This window comes from Leptosomus discolor, chromosome 12 (assembly GCF_034619465.1).
Source record: "Leptosomus discolor isolate bLepDis1 chromosome 12, bLepDis1.hap2, whole genome shotgun sequence".
In the NCBI taxonomy this organism is placed as follows: domain Eukaryota; kingdom Metazoa; phylum Chordata; class Aves; order Leptosomiformes; family Leptosomidae; genus Leptosomus; species Leptosomus discolor.
Window position 1 is genome coordinate 20,914,158 of NC_141402.1, and position 26,291 is coordinate 20,940,448.

Here is a 26,291-nt window from a genome sequence, read left to right on the forward strand (position 1 = left end):
TTTTTTAATCTATTATAGCTCACTAAAAGTGCATAGATCAGCAGCTGTAGAGGGTAAAGCCCTGAATTTATCCCTATGGTCAACTATAGTACAGCAAGCTGCCTGCCAGTTTGCTCTTCAGTGAGCAAGCCGCATATTTGGATGCCTGCTGAGTGATATGGAGTAAGAATACTGACAAGCCTCCGAAAGTAACTGTTGGGCATGAAGATTATTACCATCCTTCTCAATATCAAAACTTCAATGCATTCATTTCTGTAACCCAGTGTGCAGTTTGGGTACACTCACTGGAACAGGATTAGACTGTACTGCTTTCTTCTCAGTAATAAGTATTGATCGGGGTGGGTCCATTAATCTGGGATATTTGCTTTGTTGGTCATAATTACAGTATATCAGCTTTCTTCTACATAAAACTAGTTAAAAGAAGAAAACCCCCTCAAGCTGTCCAGTTTCAATTTTACATTCACAACTAAGTACAACATGAAATTGTGCAGTTCATAAGAAAACTTCAAAGAGTTGTTGCTACTCGTTCTTTTTACAGATTCCTTTTAACGTAAGGAATGTCTTGCATGACTGTACAGTTACACCAAGAAAGCAGAAATTCAGATATGTTTAATTCTTACTCAAAGCATACATGATACATTATATACATTACTAAACAGTGTATGCTTTGCAAGAATAAGGAAGTTGAAGTTCTCCTTTCCATTTGGATTTGCCAAAACTAGGAGGCTTCCTAGAGCAGCCCAGTTTTAAAACAGTAACTTTCTAGGAACAGAAAAGCAGAATAGCCGTCTGAATATTTTTGATCAAATCTGTTTCTCAATTCTATTCTTTAGCTGTTACAATTTTAAACTGTTTCACTTTAGATTTCTCTTGATTTCCTGCTCTTAGTTTCTCTATTTTCGTATCTGTTCTATAATTTTCTTTTAGGTTATATTTTAGACAGGATTTCCAGAATTACCTGCTGTAAGTCTGTAGAAGCCTTGAACTCATTTCCTTTGCTTTCTTGAGACAGAGGAGTGTGAATGGGAAAGAATATATTTCTGTATATTTTTTCTAATGGTCAATTCTTAGTAAACTTGATATGATTGTAAATTACTAATTCATTATCTTTCCTAGTAGTAAATATCCCAGTCAGTAAGACTTCGATCGCACCCTAATACATATGAATCAGACAAAAAAGCTTCATTTTATAAAATAGGAACCCTAAGTTCACAGAGAACAACAGATACATAACACATTCACCAAGGCTGATTTTCTGAAATACTTCTTAAAAAAAAAAGTCAATGTGAGCATTACAGTGCGTCTGGCTCCTCATCTGAGAAGGATAAATGCTTTCAAAGCTATCTTTGTTTCCCTTTCTGTCAACAGCTCCCTCCTAAAAGAAAAGTCAGGCTATTTAATCTGTTGAAGATGCTAGTGGTTTGTGATAGTTTACTTTTCAGGAAGAATAATATGTAACAAGTCCAGGGCAATCACTTAATATGAAGAAGTCCTAACCAGAGCAGTCTGAGAATATTGTATAGCTTAGATACTGTATTGGGATGAGAATGCAGTCACTCAGGGGAAAAAAAAAAAAAAAAAAAAAAAAAAAGGACTAGACAAACTCATTAGGTTCATGAAGGTCAAGATAAGTAATAAATTTCCTCGGTATCCCTATCAGTCTATATGGGCAACTTTCCTGAAGTCTCTTGTGAGGTTTCAACACTCATGGCAACGTTTTTATGAGCTGTCAGTATGCAGAAATCAAATGAATTTTGTCTCTTCCTTAAATGCAAAGCAAGGATTGTAAATATTGAACCACTGTGATGTGCCAAACTCCCATAATATAGGCTTAGGGTAGTTGATTCTGAAAAGGAAGCTAATGAAATAATTGACCTCATTTTCATTCCAAGCAATGTGACTTTAAAGAGAAGCTTGCACTTTTGTTCTGCATAAATTGTCCAGAAGAGTAATACTGTCTTCTTATTTCTTACATATTTTTTTCCTAAGAATACAAAATTAAGAAAATAAGGTTCAAAAATAGACAGATAATTTTTTTTAGGTTGTTCAAAATTAGAAGGCTAATGGTTTCCAATGGGCTTAAGAAAATTAAAGGGACAAGTAGCCAACTGATAGATGAAATTCGATGCTTCCAATAGAAAGGAAAATGGAAATTTGAAAAAAAAATATGTCATAAAGATTTGCTCTAGAACTATATAAAGGATGCAACTCCTATTAAACATTATGGCTAATTCTGTGAAAATATTTTTTCATCACATTACATCATATTCATCACATTATAGGTGTGTATGTATATATATTTACATATATATATATTTACATATAGGTGTCTTTAGATATGAATGTGAAACTTAAATTTTGCAAAAGCTCAAACAGCCGTTTAAGCACTTCAGTGGTCTGTCCACATTTCCTATGTGCCTTTAAAGTCATTTAATTCCACAAATTTTCCCACCAAATGAAAGTCAAAGAAAGCCAATGAAAGATTTGGGTAGGTACTTTGCACCCCCTTCCTGCCTGCTCCGGAAAGATTGTGCCCTGAAAGGGATCAAAATTAAAAGGAATTTGTTAAAAATTTGCAGAAAATGTTGCTACTTCATTATTATTTTTTATAACATATCTCTGTAACTATTGTTTTGATCAGCTTGGTACAATATTACTGTACAATTTATACAAGTGGGAAATGAAATGCTTCTCTGTCCTTTCTTTTAGTGCTCTCAAATGCTTTTTTACTATTTATTACAACTTACTGGGCTTTCAAGAACTATAATGGAATTTAAAGCTTATTGGCATGGTTCTAATAAGCTGTTTGCTCTTCTTCCATAACCTGGGGACTTCCTGCTACTGGCTATATATTGTAGAAATAAATGGCAATTCCTCTTCATCATTATTCATAGGGTCATAGTGTTCAAGATTAATATGTGCTCTGATGTCTTATTCACGAAAATGTTCACAAATCTTGGAAGCTGCATGCTTTTTAGCACACACAATTTGTTCAAAAATTTCTACTAGAAAGCATGGTTGTTCTTTATTCATTCTTCATCATCCATTTCTCTGTTGCATCCTGCTGGTGAGGGAACATATACAGTATTTGCCAAAAGTGACAAGATGAGAAGTTAAATTCTTCAATAACCCTATCAACTACTATTTTCTATCCCAAAAAAAAACCCAGGATAAGCACTTGCAAATTATTAATTAGCAACTCAGTTCTCTTTGTGAATGATCCTACAAGAAAAGGGAAATTCTAAGTGTATTGTGTTATTTATTCCAAGCAAATAATTAATCTGATTCTATTTAACATATCCCAAGAAGTAGCAGAGAAAGTGGGTGGGTGGACGTATGCATTACAGCTTTGGAGTATAGTCATGGGAACTGTAATTCTTACAGAGCACAGCTACTCAGTTTTTGCACTATGAAAGACCTAACAGGCCTGATGTTTGTATGAATTTGCAGTATAAATGTATACCCCAAAAATTTTGTTCCCACACAGCTTCCCCTTTTAGATAGCAAGAAACAAGCCTCAAGTCTCAACTGTCAAATGGCTTTTAAAAGATTTCATATTCATTTGCTCCAGCTAAATTTCCTGTTCTGCAAATGGAGCACCCTAACTGATTCTGCCTAATGGGGTGAAATAGAGCTGTTTAAGCCATCTCCATGTCATGTTACAAACAGAGTACTTGACAGTCTGGCCTGGTATCTTTAAAACTGGTGTTCTCTCTTCTGTTATATTATTATTTATGCTTTTTTTTCCAGATTACACTATGTCATATTTTTCACTGAATATTAAAAGACCAAATGTATACAGTAATTTTGGATATTTTATCAGTTGTGCAAAGTATGTATTCAAAGAGAATATGGAAATAACCAAAAAGAACAAAGTCTGAGGCATGGAATCCTTGATAAATCTTATTACAGTTGTGTAAACGCAGCCATGACAAATTTTAGTTTCTACTATGCTGTGTTTGCATCCATGTTGCTTGTGAAACAGAAGTTTTAGTTTTCACAAGAGGAACATCATTCTTTGTCGGTAGATACTACTGCAAGATGTCAGGAAGAAAAATGGAAACCCTTGAACATATGACTCCTCTCAACTGTGTCTTTAAGAATCCCTGCTCCTTCAGCCAGCTGTCTGATTAGTAAAGACATTTTTTGTCACTTACAAACCCTAGCAGAATATTACATGTCAGCTAAGTTTTGAAGGAAATGTGCATGAATGCAGACTAAATATATTAAGAGGAAATAGATGTGCAAACAAGAATAAATTCTTCTTAGAACAAGTCTAACTTGCACTTTTGTTGTATTTCATATGGCCATTTAGTAATTCTGATTTCATACTGTAAATTGTACAATGGAATTTATGTACATTTAAACTAATTGATAATTACTCGGTGAAGTCCTAGGATTATATTTCATTGGTGTAGTTCATTTATGAAACTTAGTTAATTTACACAAACTTGTAACCAAAGCAAAGCAGATGAAGAAAAAGCAATCACTGATAAACTGGAATTTGTAACACTATTTAGGAATAAAAATATATGCAAGTCACTCAGAGGATTAGAGCAGTGTCTTAACCAATACAAGAGCTTTACATACCCTAAGGCCTACCTATGAAATGTAGAAGGCGTAACTTGAAAAAAAAAAAAGTCACTAAAAGCTAATAACACCCTCAAATATCGGTAATGCCCAGTTACAAATACATGTTTAGATTATGGAAAATGTTATTATGATATGAAATTCTGATACTGATCTCACTTAGGCCTGTTTTGTTGGTCCACAGTCATAAATTTCAGGGTCAGAGAGGTAAGAGTTGGAGTATGTATGTAATAAAATACAATCAGAGATTCACTCCCTTGGTTTTCAGCTGCCTTATTTTAAAGAATTTCCCAGATAGTTTCTAAACACAGTATTAAGGATAATTAACTGTGTTCAGGAATATTTCAGAGAAGAATACATTAGCTGAGAATTATTCCTTTGTCTCAGGTGTCTTTGCAGAGACACCTTTCATCTTGAACAAGTGCCAGCTATGTTAATTAAGAAAGTCTTGCGAATCACAGATGAAACTACACTGCAATATTAGGTTAAAGCTGCTTCAGTAAGTACTTCAGATACTTCATCCTAACACTTCTCTTCTGGAAAAGTTAAGGTCTTAGACTTCTAGGTATAAAAAAGTTGCTCTTACAGTACAATTACTGAGCTGAATCATGGCTAACCCTGCATAGATGTATTTGCATGAAAGAAAGACAATTTAAATTTTCAAAAGCAGAGCTAGGATTTAAGCAATAGGCACTGATGTTTCCATTGTTTTTACAGAACAGAACTAGATGATCTGGGTGGTCCCTTCCCCAACAATTCTGTGATTCTGTTTAAAAGGGTAATCTGAAGACAAGAGAATTTATATTCCTATCATACATTCTCTTGACATAAAGAGTGGGATTTTTCTTTTTGTAAAGCAGATCTACATTACAATGTAAGTTAAAAAAAATCTAAAAATGATCCAGCAACGACTCCATAACCAAACTGAGTCTTTTTGATAAAGCTGTCACTGAACTGATTGTAATAAAATCTGTCACAGAGAGAAAGGCCATGCTCATCTCTCCAGTCTGTGATAGTAACCCTAATGTGATCCATAGGTAGAAAAATCTATTTCATGTGCTATTTCTGCATTGCTTTTAACCTTGTGATTTCTTCCAAAAAATGAAAAAATGCACTAATTATGCTGATAAGCATAGGAGATTAATAAGAAATTGAAATTCAGTAGACTAAAAAGGATTTAAACATGAAAACCTGGTCAAAAATTGATTAGTACATCAGAATATCTGTAAGACATACCATGAGCAAGACATGCAGAGAGCCTATGTCCATGGCCTTACTGCAAACCACAGCTGAGTACCTGAGTTGTTACAGCTGCATGGAAATAACGGCAGTGTCTTCACGTCCTCTAACAATGAAAGCAGAGGAAATCACTGGCATCGGATGGGTACTGCTACACATGGGAATACAGATAAACAGGTTTAGATAAACTGAGACACCTGGAAAGCTGGAGTAAAAATTATACAGACAATACGGTATGTAACAGTACAAATGGCTAATGTAAAAGCAGCTTCAGGATGCAGCCAAAAATCTCTTCACTTGGGACTGCACTCACCCCAGCTACTCACACTGGATCTGCCCAGTTGCTGAAACCTGGCAGCCAGATGTCTAGTATATGAAAATTACTGTCCAATGAAGGGTAATAGTTTGGAGCACTGCCCTTTAGCCCCAGTGTCTTTCATAGATACGTGATTGACCCTTTTCCACCCGCAGAAACAAAAATTTCGTGCAAAAATTGTTCCTAAGGAGTCAGAAAGAAGTAAAACCAAGGTGATGAAAAATAATCCCTTCTTATTCTGCAACTTGGCAAGTTACCTGAACTGTATATTACCCAGCTTCTCTGAAAGTAAGCTGTGAGATAAGGGTTCTCAGTGTTATGTTATTACACGCAGAGGTATATTATTAAAGCCCTTCAAACTCTCCAAATGAAAAGTACTTCGTGTTGCTCTTATGTATTTTTTCTCATTATATCAGTTCTCTAGATGACCGTGTCCTCCACTAAAGTCATCCTCAAGGTAGGGGACTGTTGGTCTACCTTTCAAATTGTTCGTCACCTTCACACATCCTTGGCGTTGGGCAGTCTCCAGTCCTCACCTTGTAATCTTCTGGCTGGTTCTGACAACTCCCAATTTCTCATGTCTTTCAATGCTGGATCATTTATTTGAATCAGTTCTTTGAAAAAGTGACCTTTTTGCAGACCTCCGATGTATTTCTTCCTTCTCCTCCAGGGAATGCAAGACAAATTGCTTTATTCTGAAGGTCTTCTTTCACTACTGCATCCCAGTTCCTCTGCTTTTTAATCAAATGGAGAGGTTGTGCTGCGTCTCCACTGCCAGACTTGTTTACCAGTAAATATTCCAAAGATATCAAGAACCACTATTCTACTTTCTCCCAAATTGTCTTTTATGCACAGGAGGAATTTCTGTAATTAATTTCAGCTCTGAAACTCTTTGCTGTAATTCCAAACAGCCGCTGTGCTGTCCCTGCTGTTAATGAGCTTTGTCTTCATATGACTGGGAGAAGGACAGAAAGGGTCATACTGGCTAAGATTGTTTCAGACTGGTTTGCAGGATGCAAAATAAACTGGACAGCTCCTGCGTGAAACTGATTGTAGTGTCACTCCCCCCTCTGCAGAAATTTAATCTGTCTGGCTAGTGAGAATGAGACTCACAGCAGGGGCAGAAGGTATTGACTTTTCCATTTTTGGGGAAAAATATTCTTCTTCTCTTTTTTTTCAAATTGACTGAGGCTGTTTCGTCTGAATTGTCATTCTTAAATAATTGTCCTAGTAGGAGCAGTGTATTTCAACCTCGTGCCGTCCTTTGAAAATTGAGGCTAGCTGTTAGCTAGAGAGATGCAGCCTGACATTCTGAACCTACATGCAGTGTGAAAAATTGCTTTGATCAGGTTGTGTTTATAATTTGAGGCAGTAAAATAGAATTCTTACTAATTGTGTTTAAGGCATGATGTATTGTGTAATCCACAGAGAAACTCATTTCAAAAACAGTATAACCATAAAAACAGCCGTTCCACTGAGTCGGTTTCCCAATGTGCAACTTAAAGCAAAACAGAGAGAAAGCCACTCCCAGTTGTAACTTATTTGCGTTGATATGATTATGGAGTAGGATAATGCTAGGAATGTGAGGAAAAACAACAGAAAACTCATCTCCGCATTCCTTTTTATACCAGAAGTTTGGAATTACAGAAAAAAGAGTCTTTGGAGTTAAAATCCAGGAAAATCTCAGTTTCAAAGGTATACTGGTACCTACACTAAATTATGAAAAGCAAGCCATGTATTGGTAGTCCAAAATAATTTGCAAAGATAAGAATGAGTCTAAGATTGGAAAGGAAGGGAATTAAAATAATGAAACAAGATACTTCAGTTGGATACCTAAAAAAAAATTCATGTCATGTATGTGCATGTATGCATATTTTCATGGTGTTTAAGTATAATAAAATCTCTGGAAGAGAAAATAGTAAGATGTGGTAAAGGAGGTGGAGGAAACTGCACTATATAAAAGGAAAATAACGAAAAGACAAAATGCACTGCAGGCACGGCTCTTTTGTCAGTAGAAAGTTGAGTGAACAAGTGAACAGCCCTTTTCATATTTAGAATGACCCTTCCTTCCACCCAGCTTTTGGAGGGAAAATGTAAACTAAGTTCTATCAAGATAAGCCTTATACTGAATTCCAAACAAGGTTAATTTTTTTTCTTGGGGGGCAGGGGGAAGAGTAGAACATTTAATATGTGTCTATGATAACTTTTGCAAGGACCAGAATTTAATTTTTGTAGATCTGCAATCAATATTGTATGCCTTGGAGATGCAGAGCTCCAAAGAGCACAAAGATGTGACATGCATGTGTTTTTCTTGTTTGCAGATATCTCAATAAGCTTGCTCTCCTTAGTTGTCACAGCCTGTGGTCTTGCTCTGTTTGGTGTCTCTCTGTTTGTATCCTGGAAGCTTTGTTGGATCCCTTGGCGAGAGCGTGGTCTGCCATTTGTGAACAAAGACAACAAACAAGAATCACTGAACTACACAGATACAGAGACCAATGACCATGACTACAGTGAGGATTATCTGGGTCAGCCTACAGCCTATCCAGAGTCCTCCATGAAGATCAGCCACACCTCCCCTGATATTCCGTTAGATGCTCAGGCAGGAACGAAGGAGAACTGCCTGCACAATGTGCGAATGCATCGTCAGATCACTGAACCAACCTCTTCTGCTCGGTCAGTAACTTCAGTTCCTCTCTGATATTAATGAATACAGATACAGTCAAAAGAGCACAGCTTGATTATTTAGTAAAAACCTGATCTGTTAAAAGATGCATTATTTACTTGCCACATTCTTTTTTTAAAAAAATACACAAAAGTTATTCTTTGAGGTGCACAAACCTCTTAGGTTAAAAGGACAGGATCACAATGCTATTCCACTCTTCTATCAACTACCGTCTCATTTTGTCTCTCCCTCAGAAGCTGGACAAGACAGAGTACTGTGACCCATAAAGCACCAGAACAGCCTAGATTTAGCTTGTAAAGCATATTCATTTGCACTTAGCCCTGATGCTGAACACTCCATAATATCTCCTCAAAGATTTTTAAAACAGTCAAAGAAGAAAAGTAGGGCAAACTAATGAAACACTTGCAAGAGTTAGAAATAGGATTAAAAATCATAGACTTCAGCCACAGTCATGACTGGCGGGGGGGGGAAGTGACTGAACAAGAGACAGGCAGGTCTCCAGGGGAACTGGAGAACCAATACAGGAGAGAAGGGGAAAGAGGGAGGGTGAGAGTGTGTGCAGGGGCAGCTGATAAAAGGATTATATTTCACACAGTAAGAAAAAGGATCAGCACATGAAGAACCAGTAAATTTCTGAGTAAAGCATATGCACTTCAGCTGGAGAAGGTACAGCACTAGCCCAGTTGCTCTTTGCTAGCCTCCTTTCTGGACATCTGGGAGAGCAAGTTTAGCCAAGACTCTTGCCTGCAGGCACACCTGAACATGGGTAAGATGACAGCAGCTAGCAGCCAGTTCAGTAATTGCCAGTTGTCCAAAACATGTCTCAGAAAGAATATGAGAAGTCTGCAGAACATTATTAATGCTATGCAGCAAAAGCTCCAGGTGCCCTTCCTCTTAGATTAGCATAAGAATGGCTTGGGCTTATATTGTAGGAATCTATGAGGAGGTCAAAACCATAATTATGGATACCAAAGCTTGCACCCTACCACACACAAGGTTGAATTCCAGTTGAGAGCTAAGAGCCCAGAGGTACAGTACAGAGCTCGTGCTGCTGTGTTTTCAAACTGCTGGGAAATAAGCATGTCATGAGATTCATTAACTACAGAAGATTTGTATCTGACATCTAACACCAAGAGCTCTTTCTTGTCTTTGATATTGTGAAAGTAATGAGTCAGGTACAGGCTTTCTCTGCTACAACAGGGCAGCAGTTCTGATACTTAATCAGACAAGTGCGTAGTATCACCACAGCATAGTCATCTCACAAGAAGCAGCAGCCATCCCAGTATCCTGAGTGCATGCACAATGTTTTCACTCCTGGAATCTCTGCTGATCTTTCTTCTGGCAGCTGTTCCTAGTCTGTCTCTCTCCAGCGGGTGTTACAGTGGCTCTCTATCCACCAGGGTATGGTTTGTCCAGGTCCCACCCCTACCCTATACCATTTGCTGATGCAGGCTTTGCTCTTTACTCCTCTTTCATTGCTCCTTACTTTTGCCCAGGTCTTCTCCAGAAGACTCTTTCACTGAGCAGGAGGGGCCCATCTTCCTTCTACTGCATCCTTCATTTGTTCACCTTTGTATCTGCTGCTTTCTGGCATAACTGGGTGGTTTCTGGGTGGCCACAGAAACCAGGCACCTGCCCCTCCTACAATCCTTGCTACGCTGTCTCTTCAGTGCCCTCCTTTTTATTCCTCCCCAGGATACTGTGCACTTCCCATGTGATGAGGAACTTAAGAGTTGAACAATAAGTGTCTTTTTTTTGTGACGTGATAATAATTTATAATAGAAATTACTAATATATAGCTATAAAATTATGTATTTATTATGCAACAGGAGAAAAAATAGGATAGTATATAAGAGGCTGTTCCTGTTTTAAGCATGCATAAACACATATTTACAATGAATGAATAAACAATGATAGCAGAGGAACTATTGCTGATTACATTCAGCATAAATAGCTTTGGAATAACCCGGTGCTAGCATTTTCCACGTGCTCTTTATGTGTTCAACCACAGCTCATGGTACTCCAATACACTGAATGGTTGCTGCACGTGAATAGGACAAAAAAGTGGAATCCAACTCATAAGATTAGGGTTTTACCTAATCTAACTTTCACATCCCACTACCCCGACAGGGTTTGCAAATTTGATTTCTGTTACCATCTCTTGAAGTGGAAATTTCAATCACAATAACTGAGTGACTCCAGGTAATAAATTTCACTGGACCACAGCTAAAAGCAACTTTCTGTCCTTAGAATAATGAAACTAAAGGAGCTTTTCAGCCAAAGTACCTCAGAGCTTATTTCATCAGGTATGAGAGAAAAAACAACTGTTGGGGTGGTCGACAAACCATTTCAGACCAGAATAGACCACTTGTAAATGAAGTAGTCATAGAGATAACAAGTCATTAAGGTGCAGAGATGTCAGGAAGTGTCTTCCTTTCTTCAGCTTTACCTTAGAACCAGAAATCAGCAAGCTCAGATGGCATAATAGGCCAGATCCTGCTGCCATTTACATAATGTAACTCATTTCATAGGCATCAATAAAGGATTCAGTTGAAAATGGTAACTGATAAGAACAGCTACAGTTCTTATCATACCTCATTATACTTGCCAATAAGGCAGATCCTTTGGATTTGCATTGGCCATGAATTTGCATTTGTCACTTTCTTCAGCCAGGTTTGGAGCGTGCATACCACTGGCTTGAGGCATAGGAAAGTTATGTGATACGAGCAGTCTCATGCTGAAGGTGAGCTCTCACAACTGTCAGATATCATGCTTTATCACTTTATGCGAGTAAAAATCTGACCCCATCGTACATTACAAAAATATGTCAAATGAGAACAGGATCTCTAGTGTGTGAGCACAGACAGATCTTATCATCTGTTTCAATTCTTTCCTTTTCACTTAAGGCATAATTCAATCCGAAGACAGCTCAACCTCTCCAACCCCGACTTCAACATCCAGCAGGTTCAGAAACAGGAGCAACTGACGGGGATTGGCCGCATTAAGCCAGAGCTGTATAAACAAAGATCAGTGGACACAGACGATGGCCGGAGGAGTAATAGCAAGGCATGTGGAAAACTGAACTTCATTCTGAAATACGATTGTGATTTAGAGCAGCTGATAGTGAAGATACACAAGGCCATCAACCTGCCAGCAAAGGACTTCTCTGGAACTTCAGATCCATACGTGAAGATATATCTACTTCCTGACAGGAAAACAAAACATCAGACTAAAGTGCACAGAAAGACCCTAAATCCAGTATTTGATGAAGTTTTTTTATTTACTGTCCCATACAATGATCTGAACGCAAGGAAACTCCATTTCTCTGTGTATGACTTTGACAGATTCTCCAGGCATGACTTGATTGGCCAAGTGATAGTGGATAATTTTTTAGATTTAGCAGATTTTCCCAGGGAATGTAATATTTGGAAGGATATTGAATATGTCACCAATGTAAGTATTATAATTTTTCTTTTTGAAATTATTTTTTTCTGATTTTATTTCCTTAATTTGATTACAACTGAAATTGTCGGATAAATTTATGAAGGAAAATACTCAATTCTCTCTCTTTCTCAAGGTTGACCTTAAACCAAGGAAATTTGGAGTACATTTTCAGTCCTCTATTCTCATTCTTTGGATATATTAAAGAGCGTCTTATGTCAGAGATAGTGGGTTTAGTCATTGCCCCGCTCATAGGGTAGAAAAGCTGGACAATGTTTTTCTCTTAATCTTACTTAATCTAAAAGTTACTTAAGGAAATACTACTTTTCTTATTTTGCCTGTCTTTCTGTGTTTTGCATGATTTGCCACAAAAAAATTACAGCATACTTATCAGCCAGGACTGCAGATTCAAGATTTCTTATGTAGTGATCTTCAGTACTTCAAAAGACTGTATTCTCATAAAGTGAGATAACACCACATCCATAATCCAGGCAAACAGAGTTCAGACAATACTATTCCATAAAAGCAATGAAACACACTGAATTGGTTTAACTCTTTGTTTGGCATCACTTTGTTCCATAGGGAAATGGAAAACTTATAAAGTAAGTCTATATTACTGTTTTCCCAAAGACTCTGGTATCAAATTCTGTGCAGGAATCCAGTTAGTGATTAGGTATAAAACCATAAAAATTACTTTTGGAAAAGAAAGAGCTCTCTTCTCAAATCATAAGCCAACCACCTTGTAATGCTATTAGAAATTAGTCACGCGCATGCTATGGAAAACAGACCTTCAGTGAGAATGAACATTACAGAAATCCACAAAGCTGAGAGTACTAGTGCCAAGAGTTGGCAATGGCTATGTCAAACCATACTCAAATGGAGTGCGCATTTTAGGGTCAAACAAACAAAACATCATTAACAGTAAGATCAAAACATAAGTTTGTTAGACCTCGGTTCAGGAAAGCATTTAAGCATATGCTTAGCTGAGTGTAAGAAGCAATTGAAAAGTAAAGGATGTTCTGAGACAAATACTGTCCTGAATTCAGACCCCCAGCTTATACCTCTGTGCCCGCATTACAGACGAAATTGATTAAATCCATTTTTTTGTTTGGAGTTTCTTTTTGAAAATTGATACTGTCCTTGTTTTAAGGTGATTTCTCAGTGTTCTTAGTCAGTGTTACATACTCGTGTGTGGAGGGTGCTGTGCGCCCACTGCACAGTCCTCTTCCACGCGGGGATGGAACTGCAGCAGCAGCACTAGCAGTTCCCCCACTCGAGGTACAGGCAGGGACATGGACACTCAGTGTCGGAGAAGGATGAACCTGGCTTTTCTATGAAAAGTTACTGCTCTTCAACCGCAAGGGAAAAGTAAGAATCTGACAGAGCAGATGACAGTCATTCCAAGTGAAAGCCTGCCTTCGCACAGCATTGTGTCCCAAGCTCAACTTTTCAGTTTTACAGTCAACTGAAAGTTGAATGCACATGCATGCTGGAGTTACTTTGATACATGCTAGTCCTTTTTCCACGCTTTAACTTAGGCAAAAGATTGGCTCTGTGGTTTGTTTTTTTTTAATCATTGCCCTTCCAAATTTCAAAAGCGATGCAGCATATAGTTTTTATTCAGATTTTCTGTAATCTCTGAAATTAAATTCAGGACTAAAAGATGAGTCACTTATTAATTCCTACTAATATTAATTCCTGTGTGAAGTGTAACCCTGTTTATCCAAACAGAACACATGACCTACCATCTAGACTTGTCACTGGGTTTTCAGTTAACAGAGACCTTTTCAAAGCAAATGACTCATAGTACATAGGAGACACAATCCAATTTTGGCTAATGTGAGTTCTGAGATAAGCATATCAGATAAAGGAAAGTGTGGAGTACTCAGCTTACTAATTAACATTTCCAGAATTTCAAAGGTTAGAACTTACTCCATGAAGTTATGAGAAACCCTCCAAGCATCATTTAAGAAAGCAAGTTTTAGCACATTTTCTTGCCTGTGTAGCTTAGATATCTCGCAGACTGACAGCAGAAGCTGATCCCTACAGGCTACTCAGTGAAGCTGCTGAAGTGAATATTCCTGTGGCGGCACTCCAAACCAGGCCAGCAGGCAGTATTAGTGAATCTCTGAAATAAATTCTAGTAAGATTTTGAGCTCTGTTGGGCAGTTTATGGTTGTAAACAGAAACTATCAACTGTAGCAGGTTTTCAGTCATTTAATCTTTGAATGTCCTGTTGTTTCAAATAATAATCATCACAAAACAAACAAATTCTGGGCAGACTTACTGAAGGAAATTCACTCCATGTAGATCAACAAAGAGCGCAGCACAGGAGGGATAAACCAAGGAAACGTACTAGAAGAAGGGATGGTCCACACAACTGCATATGACAAGTTTGTCATACTTCTGAAGAGTACATTCATTTTAATTCCTTGTGCATCTTATTATACTGCATAACCAGCGATCCCAAAGGCCTTTATTTTACATTCTCCATTTTACTATGTTCTAATCCAATTTGACACAGTAATATAAAAAGAATGCATCAAATCCTTCTCTGCCCAGCAAAATGGCCTGCTTCAAGTGCACACTGCAGATCACGCCTGAAATGTCAGCTTTACTGCAAACAATGCCATTAAATTGACCTATTATGCCATGTGCCGCCTTCTGTTTTCTAATAACACTGGAAGATTTTTTTATCGAAAACCAACAGTTTTGATTCTTTCAACTATAACATCTGCTGCCATCTCAGAGTTTGAAATTATTTTATAACACAGATGCGCGTCAGCGTAAAAATTTTCTACACAAAAGCAATCTGCCTCCAAACACAAATCTCCAATATAAAAATGATTGTTCTTCTAATCCCAGGTCCTCTGAGCATAAAATCTCTCTTCTGTAACACTGATACTTGCTCCAACCAGAAAAAAGCAGCAGTGGGCTGTTTAATGGAAGAAATAATTAAGTGGATCAACTTTAGATGAACATGAAATGAACTAGATAAGCTTTTTGTATATCTACCAGACAGATTACACTGGTTTCTGTCTCATGAAAAATAAAAGATTCTCTTTATTTTTAGGCTGGATTTCAGTAGTTGGTATGTTTTGTTTAGTAGCCTCTTAAACATATTCAGGGTTTGGGGCAGGGTTTTTTTGTTTGATTTTGTAGTGTTCATAGACTGATGGCATGTTTTGAAGAGAAAAGAGTTGCCAATATTCCCTTGGTTGCTGTCTTTAAACTCAAATGTGATCAGGCAAAAATGCATGCCTTTGTCACAAAATAAAATAAACAATTATGAAGGACATGAAGCTCTCAGATAGTCCATTTCAGATAAAGGAGAACCTTCTCTGTCAGAAGATGCTAAGTATCCACTTGCATAACTTGCTGTGCACCCAGAAGAGAAAATCTTGTCTCAATAATTGCTTGTTAAACATCACAAGGGAACTATAGGGCACAGAGAAGGATTTCTGTGAACTGGAAATCTAGCTGCGGTTCATGCTGGCTGTTCAGATTCTCAAAATTCTCGGCCTTTGTCACTTGCTGAGCGGGTGATCTTTCTACAGGAGAGGAGTATTTAAAAATAGCCTTCAGTTTGAGCAGGGAGATAATTGGAGTAAGAACAAACAATGTAAATTTCCATTCGTAGCTGGGCCAGCATTTTCCAAAATGACTACTCATTTTAGGAGGCAAATTTGTAGTACAATGAAAACTGTTCTTTTTCTGAATGTCTAAGCTTATCTGTACACTAAAAAAAAAAGAATCTTAATCATAACATCCCATTGGCACCTTTCTCTCATCTCACCCCAAGGCTGAACATACCAGATGAACCTGTTTTCATGAATCTTTCTATAACATTCTATTCTCAAATGATATTTACAAGAAGATTTGCAGTGATTATGCACTTAACATTCTATAAATTGTAGCTACCGTATTGACTGCTACCATTTATCTTTATCTTGTGGTTCTTTTGAGGCTTTTTGCTGTATCCACCTCCTGTAAAGGTGTGAAGTAAAAACTGAAACTCTGACAAAGGTGAAAGCAGTTGGTCAGATTCAAACCATGGTTTATTCTTTATCTGCAAACAATCAGAGTACTGGAAAGGATTCACAAGGTTACTCTGTTTTGCATATGGCTATTTTGAATTACCTCTGCTTTTGTTTCTATCAAAGCATTGAAGAGTGTAGCATCCAGCCCCTAAAGTTGAAAACCAATATAACAGGGTACAAAAGGAGAGTGAAAATGTAGAAGAATATTTCTGAAAGAAAGAGAGAAGAGATTACAGAAAGAAAGCCCTGGGTAACAGATACAGAATTTGAGAAGTAACATGTCACAGACTTTAGAGAATGTGTATAGTTTGCTGAAAATCCAGAAGATAGTTATGGACAGTTCAAAGCTATAAAGAAATACAACCTGTATATCAAGTTGTTTGACATCCAGAAAGAGCCAGCATATGCTAGAAGTTGCAAAGCCAAGAAATTGGTTGCATCTGTTTTTAAGGATCTTCAAGCTCTTTTAGGTTATGTAGAGGTCAGGAATACAATAGTGTGTCAGATAATGCTGAATTCCTTTTGCACAGAGGCAGTAAACAAAACTGTATTAAAAAAAAAAAGAATTTAAGTTGTAAAAAAAAGAATTTAAGTTGTATGTTGGAATACATGCTAGTGTTTTGACAAAGAGGAGTTAAAAAGTGGAATGGTTATAAGTATTTGAAATTCTGCATTCTAGAAATGCTAATTGTTCACTGCTGTTGTTCTCAAATTTGCCCAAAAAAAGATTTGAGAATTTGTATTTTTAGGCATTTATGTTGTATAAGTAAGATGCAACTGGAATCATAACATCACCAGAAAGAAGTTCCTTGTTTCAGAGATGTTAATGCCAACCACAGTATGTGTGGAAGAGAGACAAAAAAAGACTAAATTATTTCAGTCAGTTGTTTACAGAAAGCATCATAAAAGTCTTAAAATTTTGAAACCTGACTAAACCTACCAGATTTTTTGCAGTTCAAAACTATTCTGTTTTCAAACTGAAAAAAAAATTCCTCAAAGGTTGAATTGCTCAGGACCATTCCTGCTAAGAGGCTGTGAGCAATTTAATGTAAGCCAAATGCATATGCATAGGTGCAGGTCATAATCCTTAGGGCTTATAGCCTCAAAACTTGAGGAAAATAAACTTCCTTCCTTGAAAGGAGTTGGTAAATACTGTCCCTAAGTCATGGACAGTGGAACAAACTTGGACAAAAAGGATGTGACTTGCTCGAGACATGACACTACTTAATAGTAGAAATGAGACTTGGTCCAGAATCTGCAGATTCCTGGCACCAGCCTCAATCTACTCTACGTAGCACTGGTTATCTTCTTCAACAGTGTACAGATACTGTAGCTGGCAGTAAGTCAACTAAGTCCACCCACTCCACTTTTAAAAAATGTTTAGCTTGTCAAGATGTTTTAGCTAGTATTTCTAAAATTCCTGTTCTTGCAGGCTGCTGAGTTTAGAAAAGCGATGGCATTGAGCAAGATCTCAGAAAAGTAGTTAAAATGTTCACAGTGGTTAGCAAAAATTTTTGAGTCAACAGTTTGAGAAGGCACAGAAACAAATTAAATCTCTGGCTCTGTGTATGAATTCAAATCCCAACGACCAACATGAAGTGCCATACCTACTTTTTAGGACTGTGGCAGCAAATAGGAAACAGTAGTTGATTTTATTTTTTTGTAATACAGGAAATATACCCAGTATTAACCTGACATTCTGTTTGTTTAACACAGACTTTGTGTTAAACTAGGCTTTGGCATCAGAGAGGCAATCAGTTGTTGATGTGGACAGGTACTTATTTAATTGATTTGCAAATGCAGTCTCTCTAGAAGAGATGGATTTGCAAACACATGTGTGTTGCCGAAAGCTTAAGGAGCAACAACAATTATTTCATGGCTAGACAACTTAAGGCAGTAACCACAAGAGGCAAGATTTACCTCACTTAAATTTTAGATTTATTTAAAAAAAAACAAAACCCCACAACCAAACCAAGAAGTACTTACAAAAAAATACAGAAAGCATAACTGCCTTCAAGAGGCATATCAGTAGATCCTCATCTTTTCCTAAGTCACAAAGGTTGCTCTTTATTTCATTTTTTTTCTAACTATTCTTACTTGTACAGAAATGTACAGAAAAAAATAAAAGTCCCTGTGTAATAAATAATTTCACAGCCAAAAGATGCTGAAAAATCATAGATCTTTAATCCTTCAGATTTCTAAGGACCACCACAGTAAGGATGAAATAGAAATTAATTAGCCTTCAGCATCAGCACAACAGGTATAGTAGTCATTGTACAGTTGCCAACGGCTGCAGCTAGTATTTTTCCTACGGTTTTTACATTTTTTAATAACCACATATTTAAATGGGTTAATTTTAAAAATTGGGCTTTTCCTTTTGTCTTTATGTGTTTTCTTTTTTAATCTATGTTTTTCTTATTATTTTGTAGAAGAAGATTTGTCAGAAATGGCATATGTTTAAATGATTAGCAGACAGCACTCAGCATGGCTAAACAAAGGACAGATATAGTTATGTATGATTATATACAGTAGAGATAAAATGACCTGGGTTTTTAGAAGACTTAAAGACAGCAGGTGCCTAATTCTGTTTGGAGGAACTGGGAAACTGTGAGAATACTATTCAAGAAAACTTGCCAAGGGTCTAAAGTAAAAAGAAGTCAAATGCCTTGAAGAGCAGTGGTTTGAGATGCAGCTGGGCTGGTTCTGAGCCAGTGGCACAAGCACTCCAAATTTGGCTCTAAAAATAATGGTGACTGTTCAGGGCAAGCGATTACCTGCCAGCCTTGTAGCTGCACAGGCATGGTCAGAAACAGGAAGAGTCTTGTAATATGACTGAAGCCTTAGCTAACATTTATTGGGGTTTTGGGACTAGTTTAAGAAAATGATAATTCAGAGAATTGAGTGTATGTGTATGTACCACTTGAAGTTTACAAAACCTGGGAGTATGGTCATCAGAGTTTCCAAGTGCGCTTTTTCAGTCTGGAAATTTGTCTACAAAAAACGTACATACAAACAAACAAAAGAAATGAAGTAACAACTAAAGCAGACCGAAAAAAACAACCAACCAACCAACCAAAAAAACCCAACAGAAAAAACAGGTAGCAGAAATGAGACCACTTCAGTTATAGAATTTAAAAGAAAAAAAAAAATAAATTTAAAAGCCAGTATTTCGAGAAGACTGAAATTTCAGAATAAGATGGTTTGATTTCTTATTTGGAATGCCTTTCTATTAGATATTTTAAAATATTTTGAAAGGTGAAATAGAAACAAAACATCCTGGTTCTTATCAAAGCAAAACATTTCAAGTGAGGGATATTCTGCTTCAAAATGGAAATAATGCAAAATTCCGTATGAAATTAAAATCCTCGTTTCCACACTGGTTCTTTCCCTGCCCATCAATGCTGCATATTCTTGAGCTCTGTCTTTTGTCTTCGCATCATACATGTTTCCCTGGTGCAACAGCCCCAGAACAGCAATAGTGCATGAAGAACATTTTCCTCCATACATTAGCCACATGCTAAAAAGGGTTAGACCCAATCCTGAATTCCTGTTTTCCTAGATTAGTGGAAGAGTCTGTAACTATCCCTCTTTTACACATCCCCCTTATCCTCTCTTCTCACCCTCCTCTGCCAATTCTTTTTTTCCAGAAATCTCTCTCTAAACAAGGCTCTCAGAGATGGCCTTCAGTGAGACAGCTCACAATAACATACACACTGTACATGAAGCAAAGCCAAATTGTGATCTCGGTCAGCCAAGCCTGTCCTTCAATTATACCATCCAAAACTGTTAGTGGGAGCTGCAAACAGACAAAAAAAAAAGTGCTCTAGTATTTTAAAATTCATAGGCAGCAGTTCTTCCAGATGAGCAAAGAGCACTCACACAGTGTTAAGGCTAAAATAGCTGTATTAAGGTGATCTTGGCTCTAACTATTCTGCACATAATTCAGGATTAAACTGTGCCATAGCCTTTTTTTCTACAGGGTTATATAACTTTAAATTTACACATGTATGTAGCCAGGCAGGGCAAAAAACCACTTCAAACACGCATTTAATTTTTGAACGATTTTGGGAATGCTTACTTTGTCTTTTTTTCTAGCTGAGGTCACAGAAAGCATTTCAATAGCTTATGGGTTCATCAAAATTTCTGAAAAATGCTACACTTTAAATTTAGTTTCAATATTTGGAGCCAAACTTGAAAGTATTCTTCCCTCTGAACGTACTGTGCTATGAGAAAAGCCTCAAGCCATTTTTAGTCTTTAATCTCCACAAGATATCACAGCCATCAGGCATCTTTCTCCACCAAACAGAGTATTTCAGAGTTCTACGGTTTTCCTCTGTGTACAGTCTGTTTACCCAGTTCTCATGTTATTTTCCCATGGTCTTATATTTAAGCAGTAAGTGGACTTTTTTGTTACTGTGTATTATTTTCTAAGTGATTAACTGTAACTGTGCTCCAAACTTTTACCAAGACATACTGGATATTTGTGCAGATGATAGCCTGGCTACTTGGGAAGCACCTCCTGCACACTATACCTGACAGGCTGGCATCCTAACACTGCCTGAAATGTGTGCTTGCTGGGGTACAGTCTTGACTTCATCTTTTCTAGTACACCTGTGTCCCAGGTAAATAGGTAGAAAAGAACATGTCACTATACACAGGCTCTTCTTCTCACCAAAAGATTTGTCTGTCCCCTTTCAAACTCTTGTTAGAGGATGTAACCTGTCTCACACTTCAACCATTTGAGATTCCAGGATCTTTCCAGAGCCCTATTAGAGGAGACAAAACATCATTCGTGAAGAAGGAAGGAATTACTGGATCATAACTGTAGTGCTTCAAAGGCATGGTTTTTTGTGCTTATAGGCTAAATTTTAGAGCTTGCTGAAATTAAGATAAGGCTATACCCGTTGCTAAATAATCAATCACATGAGGGCTCTCTTCAGACCTCCCTACTGTCTTTGTGGGGGAAGCACTGGAAGTTGCAGCTGAAGTTTGAGCTGACTGGTGGAGAAGGACGTACTGCAGGAACAATATGTCCTGTATATGTATCTATAGCTTTTCTAGCTTTCCTCCTAATCTGCGAGACTTTTAGAAGCTGATCATGTGGTTTGAAAGAAATAAAATGTGAAACAAATGAACTGACATAAATGAGAGTAGAAACTTCAAAAGACACACAATCATTTTCCTAAGATTTGGTTATATGGTCCACAAGTATAATTCCAGATATTGTAGAGGCCCTAATTGTCCCTGGGAGGCCTCAGAGATGTACATGACAGCTTTTCTGTTCCAAGCCCCTCAGAGCGTGAGGGCCACTTCCAAGGCTTTGTAGAGAATCTTGCTCAGATTATCACAGGAAGATACATAGCTATGCTCTTCCATTCTTTCACTTTGTGAAAAAAAAGATTACTTGGCAGCCAAAGTATCTGAGGGAAGAGGGACAGAAAGGCATCACTCTTTCATGGTAAGTGGGCTCTTTCATGGTAAGTTTAGTGAAGCTAAAGAAACAGTGTCAAAACGTGGGACATATAACCTGTCTAAAAGCTTTTTCATCAAGATTTATCAGTCACAAGTTTACTACCTTTTTACAGCAGAGATCTTCATTTTATATCACTATTTTATTTAATTTCTCATTATGCATACACAATTCTTTAAGCATTTGGAAATATCTATATGTATCAGGAACAACTTGTGAAGTACAGTGTTTCCTGAAAAAATCCAACAGGCCACTGCAACATCACTTTGTGCTTGCCTGCGTAACGTTAAATGACAAACACATGCAAACCTCTGGATTCTGCACCAGTCCTCACAAATGCTGAAAGGCAATTTGCAATGCACACTGAAATTCCAGAATTATGGATACAGGAACTTCTCTAGTTAGTCTCACTGAAGTCACTGGGAAGTATTCACAGGGGTAATGAAGCATGCGGTCATTTGCAGTGTCTGAGCCTTGCTGTGGCCCCCTAGCAGAGAATTAGCATGAGTATTTCACACCATGTACTTTGATGAAGTGACAGGCTCAGATGACGAGACTGCATTAGCAATGTCTGTGGTATCATGACATTTGAGATTTGTATAGCTACATGTTTCTAGCACTTCATTGCTTCATTAAACACCTTGCTCTATTTACTCAAGATAATAGTAGTCACAAGCTACAGCTTACCTTAGTGTGTGCTTAATCATTCACTACTCTTTTCATCAGACAAACTCAAAATTAAAGCTACATGCACCATCTGGAAGAAGATTTCTCACTAGTGATGGCATCTTGCTTGTGATGAGCAGGGAAGCAGAAAACAACTGACAGCTGGAGGTTTTCACAGTTGATTATATGAACTATTGGGATAAAATTCCCCACTCAGATTCTTGGGCCAAATCTGGTATCTTAAAAATAGCAGTTTATCACAACATCAGAAAACATAACCTCGCTTGCCAGGCAACCAATTACTAACAGCCACAGTATGAGTGGCTGAAATCCACTGCTCCTCCTACCTAACATTTCCTCTTCCGTTTCCTGCAGTAAAACTATTTTAAAAGGAGCAGTGAATAGAAGAATAGCAATATCATCCAATATCTAATATTTTCTATTCATATAGAAACTGCTACCCAAACACAATGAAAGTTAACGCAGAAGAGCAAAAAGAACAATTCCCCATACTGTATTTTGTATATTTGTTTTTAGAATTCATAGAACTCTCTACATGTTTTCTTTTTAAAAGCATGCTGGGGTTTTATAAATATTTTTAAAAGCTAGCTGTGGTTTAATCAACCATCTGATCTACATTACATAACATTCCTGAACAACCCCAACAATAAAATAAATATGTAGACAATAAAGGGAAATAAAAGTGTGTGCAAAAGAGATAGGAAGAAAACAGCAGACTTTGGTTTCAAGCCCCCTAGAGGGTTATTCATGGTCATCATGAAGAAAGGAATCCCTTTAAAATAATGAAAACCTTTCAATGCCTGTACTCTACTGAGCACAGAATCTTACAGTAAATGCTAATCTAACAATAAACTTCACTCTATTGGGACCGCAATATTTTATGCAGGTAGAAACAAGTAGTACTCAGGATGAGATCTTGACTCTACTGTAAAGTCAGGGAAAGAATTCACACAGAAACTCAGATTTCATGCATATTCTCTTGCTATAGTTTGAAAATAATATCTGGTAAACAGTACAAAAAGCCACATGAAATGATGTAAACAAGTAACTTCAGATGTACGTCAGAAAATTCACTGCAACAGCAGAACAATCAAATTACCATCCTTTTATTCCTCTCTGCAAAATAAATACATGACAATGACCTGGTCTACAAGCATTTGAATCTTCTTCCCCCTCCCGCAGAATTTGATGGCCAAAATATAAACGAGCTATTAAATTTGGTTCTGGAGAAAGCAGATAGAAATCTGCGTCAGAAATGACCTGAGTTCTACATCCACATCTTTAACTTTTGACTGGCTGCAGCGGTCCTAATAGAATGAAAACAGAATAGATTATTTTTCCCTGAAGGTCTCTGCAGTGAGCACCCCTGACCCATTCCTTTCAGTAGCTCAGCAGCGTTTTTCATTTGCTGGCTCCTTTTCCAAATTCTATACTTAGTATACAGAGTGTCAGCATTCTTGGGAAAGCCGTAAGAAACCCTTCATTCAACACAAAGCTTTTATTATAAAGCAACATATAAAAAGCTTTTCATCCTATCTATAACTGTAATGATTTTTTCATCAAAATACAGATTTTTTTAAAAAACAAACCAGTAGATATAGCAGTAGATGCTCACTCTCTTCAGTCACTCTCTTGTTCTTCTCAAAAATCATTTATTTCAGGAAACCAGTCAGTGCTAAAGCAGCACACAAAAAAGGGATACTATCATTTTCAGACAGTCTTGCTCCAGAAATTATGTGTCAGGATTGTCAGAGATAACTACACTAAATTCTTTCAAAATCATACTTCCTTCTAAAAAATAGAAGTCAGGCACTGTTAAGATGTCCAATTGAGTACCCCAAATCACTGATCATTCTCAAAGTAGCAAAGAGTTCTAAAGTGAACTCATCGTTTAGGGAAAATCAAATCACAACTTTGATTTCATTTCAAAACTGAAATCATGTAAATTATAAGCAACTAAACCGAAAATTTGAGAAGGCATCTAAGTTACTGTGAGATACTGTTTACTAAATCACTCACAGACTTTCTAAAAATGCTACTTTTTTTTAAACCATAGGCTAGTATGTACTTAACACCATCAGTTATTCTGAATATAAACATAACCAGGTAAAGTCTGGGCAGCTCACCGGACTCACCTCACACAAATGCACCACGATGCCGTGAGGAAGAGAGTAAAACAAGCCACAGAAAAAAAAAATAATTTTCCTCTCTAGGTACATTTCACAGGTAGCACGTGTAAAGTAAAACAAGTTAGAAGAAAAATCTTCTAAGAGGAGGAAATTCTGTTAACTCTCTTTTATGGACTTAAAGCACTGAAGCACTTCTATATTTAGTGCTCTCTTTATCTCACATCTTACACTACCCTCTGTGCGTTCTTTAAGAGAGAAAACATGCTCACTAAAGTGGTCCTAAAATTGCCTGCAGTACACATCTAAATATAATAGGGAGGCATGAGCATATCTGATAGAGAACAAGTATTACAGAAAAAGAACTGTTATCACACTCTACACAATCACATCTTCCTCTGCTTACACTGTAGACACCTGGATGAAACACTTGATTTTAAAGCCTGCATCTTCTAAATTGGATTTCTGTCTTCCTCCAGCTTCCTTCAGCTTCCTCACAGTCTTTAGTTTTATTTTAAAGCTGTTTTTTCTGTACAGCTCCTAAGTAGATATAGTAATGGACTGGTGAACTGCCTAGCAGCTTCAAGGTTAAATATTCTGTTTATTTGCAAGGTACGTGCATGATACACAGCAACAGCATAAATTCTCCTTCACCAGATCCGCATAGCCTAAGTGTCCTAACAGCAATAGTCCAGAACTGCCTCCAAAGAGAAGAGAGTAGCTGGATTTGCATGAGCTTCTGGGCAGCATCAGCAATTAAGATACTGAGAAACACTGAGACATTCCTGGCACTGCCTAAGAGACATGGAAAAAGTAACCCCTTGTTGCTACATTACCACAGGTTCCACGGCACTGATCCAGGCGGTGAGTCAGGGAGGTTTGCCCTCAGAGGGTTAGATACCGACAGCATATTGGCATGTAATGCATCGGTAAAGTTTACATAGCAGTCATGAAATTGTCAGTAGCGTCTCTGGGAGGAAAGAGAAGAGCCTACCTTCTCGCCCATTTTTCCCACCACCCCCAAAAAAAAAAAAACACCCAAACCTCAACTTCTCTCCTAATTCAAATGAGAAGTTTTCTTTGTAGCATGGTTTGAGCAATAAAGGATGAAAGCAGTCGTCTTCTTCACACAATCACGCTGTCTTGTTATCATTAATTTTATTGTCATTCTTCCTTCCTCCCTCTATTATTTTAATTCCTTTTGTATTTGAAAACCAGAGAGATTCGAAGGTATAAAATGAGCTAATTTTGCAGTACTGAAGATTCAGGGGGGTTGTCTGACATATGTAATACATGTGTTTTGTAGGATTAACCTTAGCATCCATGACTATATTCTTCTATTTAATGTGCAATTAAAGTGAAATTGCTGTGCAAGGACAATCAAAGCAGTACAACTGCACACCTCTTCACCCAATCCATTAACAGAATATTGCTAGCAGTGAAGTAGTCTCTTTACCTTGGCTGCTTTGCTTTGAAATTTGCAGTGATTTTCTTTTCTATATGATCCATTTAAATAAATTACTAAGAAGTAAATGAAACTTCTATGGAAATTGCTTTTCTGTTGTTAAAAGTGGGTAATTTTATAGAGAAGTGTTACTAGTAAAATGCATGTTGTAAAATTTAGTTGTGCTTTCAGCCTAATGGAAGGTTATGTGGAATGCTCTCAGACATTTTTTAAAGGCATAATCATCCCTTTTCA

The 26,291-nt window shown here is 37.3% G+C and overlaps 1 protein-coding gene across 2 annotated transcripts in view; it reads left to right on the forward strand.

The window, feature by feature from the left end:
• The window catches only part of LOC104354750 (synaptotagmin-9), a 64,700-nt gene that overhangs the window by 22,189 nt on the left and 16,220 nt on the right, over positions 1-26,291 (forward strand). For both annotated transcript variants that reach the window (XM_086472200.1, XM_086472199.1), the window contains exons 2-3: positions 8,467-8,818; positions 11,735-12,281. In XM_086472200.1, the coding sequence (XP_086328326.1) occupies positions 8,467-8,818; positions 11,735-12,281 (899 nt within the window). The remainder of the gene's footprint in view (positions 1-8,466; positions 8,819-11,734; positions 12,282-26,291) is intronic.